The sequence below is a fragment of the Malaya genurostris genome, chromosome 1 (genome assembly GCF_030247185.1).
Source record: "Malaya genurostris strain Urasoe2022 chromosome 1, Malgen_1.1, whole genome shotgun sequence".
NCBI lineage: Eukaryota > Metazoa > Arthropoda > Insecta > Diptera > Culicidae > Malaya > Malaya genurostris.
In genome coordinates this window covers 70912712-70916277 of record NC_080570.1, presented here as the reverse complement: position 1 = coordinate 70916277, position 3566 = coordinate 70912712, and the positions used below count along the sequence as shown (strand labels likewise).

The window sequence follows — 3566 nt, the reverse complement described above, 5'->3', positions numbered from 1 at the left end:
TGTCGTTCTATACGGCGATTTTAAACTTTGACACTCATCGCCCTGTAACTGCGGAACCGGAAGTCGGATCCGGATGAAATTTCACAGTAGCTTTATAGATAATATGAGCTTAAATTCAAATCAAGATATGTGAAAATCGGTTCAAGCCTCGCAGAGAAATCGAAGTGAGTTCTATTTTTTAAGTTTTTATGCACCACTTTCGGTGCTTCCGGAACAAGAAAAGAGGGGACAAGTAGTGCCGAATTATTCTTTTATACCAACAAACTAACAAGCTCTGCAAACTAGAAAAATGTTTCAGACAGTTGTATGGGATTTGCATCTGTTTTGTACCATATTCGTGAAAAAATACTTATGAAATTGGTAATTTTCCACTTATCACGCTTTAGTTCCGTAACCGAAAGTCAAATCTGGAAAAAATGTTCTAAAAATTGCTAGGAAACTATAAGACCTTTCAATTGAATCTTAGTTTGTGAAAATCGTTTGAGCGGTTTCAGAGAAAAATGAATGCTTACTTTTTCTCTAATTTTCACATATTATTCTGTAACTCCGGAAGTCGGAAGTCAGATCCAAATGAAATTCAATACCAAGTTATGGGACTATAAGGCCTATTATTTGAATCTTAGTTTGTGAAAATCGGTTCAGCCATCTCTCAAAAAAGTAAGTGCATATTTTATCCATTTTTTGGTGCATATCATCCTATATCTCTGGAACCGGAAGTTGGATCGTGATGAAATTCAATAGCAGGCTATGGGGCCATGAGACCTTTCATTTGAATCTTAGTTTGTGAAAATCGTTTCTGCCATCTCCGAGAAAAGTGAGTGCATATTTTGTTACATAAATACATACATACATACATACACATATACACAGACACAGTGATTGCATAGCCTTACTATATGAGAAAGACAAAAAGCTGTTTTAATACACATGTTCATAAATAATTTAAAGGGGTTTCTAAAAAAATCGAATCTTGAATAAAAATAAAAATGTGTCCGTTTTTTGCATCGTCGTTCTATGTGATGGTTTGAGAATTTAAACACACTTACTCAGTTACCCCGGAATCGGAAGTTGAGTCTCTGTGATTGGATATCCTTCTCTTTATGAGAAACGCAAAAAGTGCGGTTTGACGGCTACGCCACGTCTTCGATCATGTATTTCCGTAACCGGAAATGTCAGCAATGGGAATTTCGAACTACATCCCTAATCCAATTGTAGATCGCTAGAAATTTTATATCTAGCTTTTAGAAACATGAATTTAAATTTCCTACTAACAAATTATCGAAAAAGGGGTCTTTTTCTAGTGAACAAGCCTACTTTAATCTTGATCTTAATTGTTTCTAAATTTAGTCAAGGTTAAAAGCATTTCTTAGTTGAAACTATACAGTAATCGTTAGTAGTAAGGCGCTGATTATAAGAGAAGAATTGAAATGAGCTGAAGTAACAGAGCGATACTGTATATCGATAGGGTAAGCATTACAAGAATCATAAACCGGTAACTTCAGTTGATAACAGTAATCCAGTGACATTGTTCGTGGCGCCCAAAAAGTGACGAATCATATGAATACAATGTATTTACTGCTATCAAACGACGACAAACCGATTTAATCAATACCTTGCAGGTGTTTTCCGGTTCATATTTCGAGACACTATAAAATCAGCATCAACAATGTTTCATCTAATTAGTTGATGTATCGTTCGCATGGTTGAATATTCGAAATGCTTAAAATTACGGGATTAATTCTGTTTGTGCTCCTTGCAGCAGTATCTGCTGCTTCTTTGCGAAGTGAGTATGTGACACATTAATGTGCAGTGATTGAATTGAATATAATAATTCGTTCCTTAGATGTTATAACAAAACCGGTAGATGATGAGGGGCGTGGACGTATTGCTGGTGGTTTGGAAGCGACCGTAAATCAGTTTCCTTATCAAGCTGCGTTGTTAACCCCAGAAGGATTATATTTCTGCGGTGCAACTATTTTGAACAAACGCTGGGTTGTCACATCGGCAGCTTGTGTTGCTGGACTGACTGCTCAGGATTTACGCGTATTCGTTGGAAGTAATCGCCTGACTGAGGGAGGAGTCCTAAGCCGTGTAAGTCGAGTTATAACCCATCCAAACTTTAGCATAGATGTTTACGCGAATGATGTGGCCGTTGTTCAAGTGGTGAACACTTTCCTATTCAACGAGTCTATTCAACCTATTGCAATGAAACAAGAATATGTGGAAGCTGAGGAAAATGTGACTGTATCCGGGTTTGGTCGTGAAACGGTATGCAATTTTACTATAATATTAATGTGATAGAATTACATGATTTCGTTGCCCTAGATTTCAGATAATAACACTCCCGATGTTCTACGTTATTTAGAAGTTGAGGTAATCACGCAAGATGCATGTCAAGCTGCGTTCACTGACCCTTACACAGAGCGCTTAGCTGATAATACCCTTTGCACTCTCAGCCCTGAAGGTCAGGGCAGCTGCCTTGGTGATGCTGGAGGACCCCTGGTAAGCGGCGAGGAATTAGTAGGAGTTATCTCGTGGGGCATTCCCTGTGGTTTAGGCATGCCAGATGTCTACGCTAGGATTTCGAATCACAGGGCCTGGATTTTAGTGCACACCATGGTTTAAACTAGGAGTCCTGTTAATCTCTGTTGATGAATATTCACTTGTTTAAAAAGAATTAATAATTATTCTTTTAAATTTATTATTTACCAAAACCTGTTTTAATCGACCTAGTAGTGTAATGATTCCCTTTTAATTCTGGACGCGGTAACCTAGAACCTATTTATCAGACGTGAACATGTTCGGTATTTAAGATCTATACAATTTTGAAAAGTGTTTAGTCAGTTCTGACGATTTCATCCGTTTTGCCTCTTAATGAAAATCTATGCAAGCACTGTGTATGTTTACCTTTACCTTTTTCCCGATACTCATGAACTTGAATTCCAAACAAAGTTCCTGGATTTTTGTGAATACGACTCCCGGTTCTGGAATTACAGGATGATATGCGTAAAAAAAAATAAATGCACTAAATTTTCTCAGAGATAGCTAAACCGATTCTCACTAACTAAAACTCAGATAAAAGGTATAATTATCTCATACAAAGTTCCTGAGCTTTTTCGAATACAACTTCCGGCTCCGGAATTACAAGGTAAAATGCGAAAATTTATAAGAAAATGCGCACTTAATTTTCTCTGAAATATCTTACCCGATTTTCTCAAACTACAATGTAAATAACAGGTGTTGAAATTCTTTGAAAAGTCCCCGCAAAGTCAATCCGGATCCGACTTCCAGTTCTGGTATTACAGCGCGATAAGTGAAATATTTTCAATTTCACGAGATTTTTTCACAAGTGATGGAGAATTGAGGTGTAAGTTTTTTATAAAACTTACTGGTTAATTCGTCTAGTTAGCAGATCTTGTTAGTTACCTTACCTTACCTAATAGCTATAATCCTGGGTGTCCTTTGATGTATCAAGCATACGTCTCCACATTACTCGGTTCATGGCTGCTCGTCGCCAGCCACTCAAGGCACGGATGCTTCTGAGATCACCCTCCATTTGATCGATC

At 37.4% G+C, this 3566-nt stretch overlaps 1 protein-coding gene across 1 annotated transcript; it reads left to right on the top strand.

The window, feature by feature from the left end:
• The first annotated feature begins 1687 nt into the window (after positions 1-1687).
• LOC131437832 (chymotrypsin-1-like) lies at positions 1688-2714 on the top strand. Its single transcript, XM_058607483.1, has 3 exons — positions 1688-1783; positions 1844-2268; positions 2326-2714. Exons 1-3 carry the CDS (start codon positions 1717-1719, stop codon positions 2623-2625), a joined length of 792 nt encoding a protein of 263 aa, XP_058463466.1. The 5' UTR covers positions 1688-1716; the 3' UTR covers positions 2626-2714.
• The last annotated feature ends 852 nt before the right edge of the window (positions 2715-3566 follow it).

Excerpts from the sequence above, each read along its gene's own strand:
- LOC131437832 (XM_058607483.1), top strand. The coding sequence starts at position 1,717 with ATGCTTAAAATTACGGGATTAATTCTGTTTGTGCTCCTTGCAGCAGTA. Across the intron at positions 1,784-1,843 it reads ATCTGCTGCTTCTTTGCGAA|ATGTTATAACAAAACCGGTA; the intron begins GTGAGTATGTGA and ends TTCGTTCCTTAG. Across the intron at positions 2,269-2,325 it reads CCGGGTTTGGTCGTGAAACG|ATTTCAGATAATAACACTCC; the intron begins GTATGCAATTTT and ends TCGTTGCCCTAG.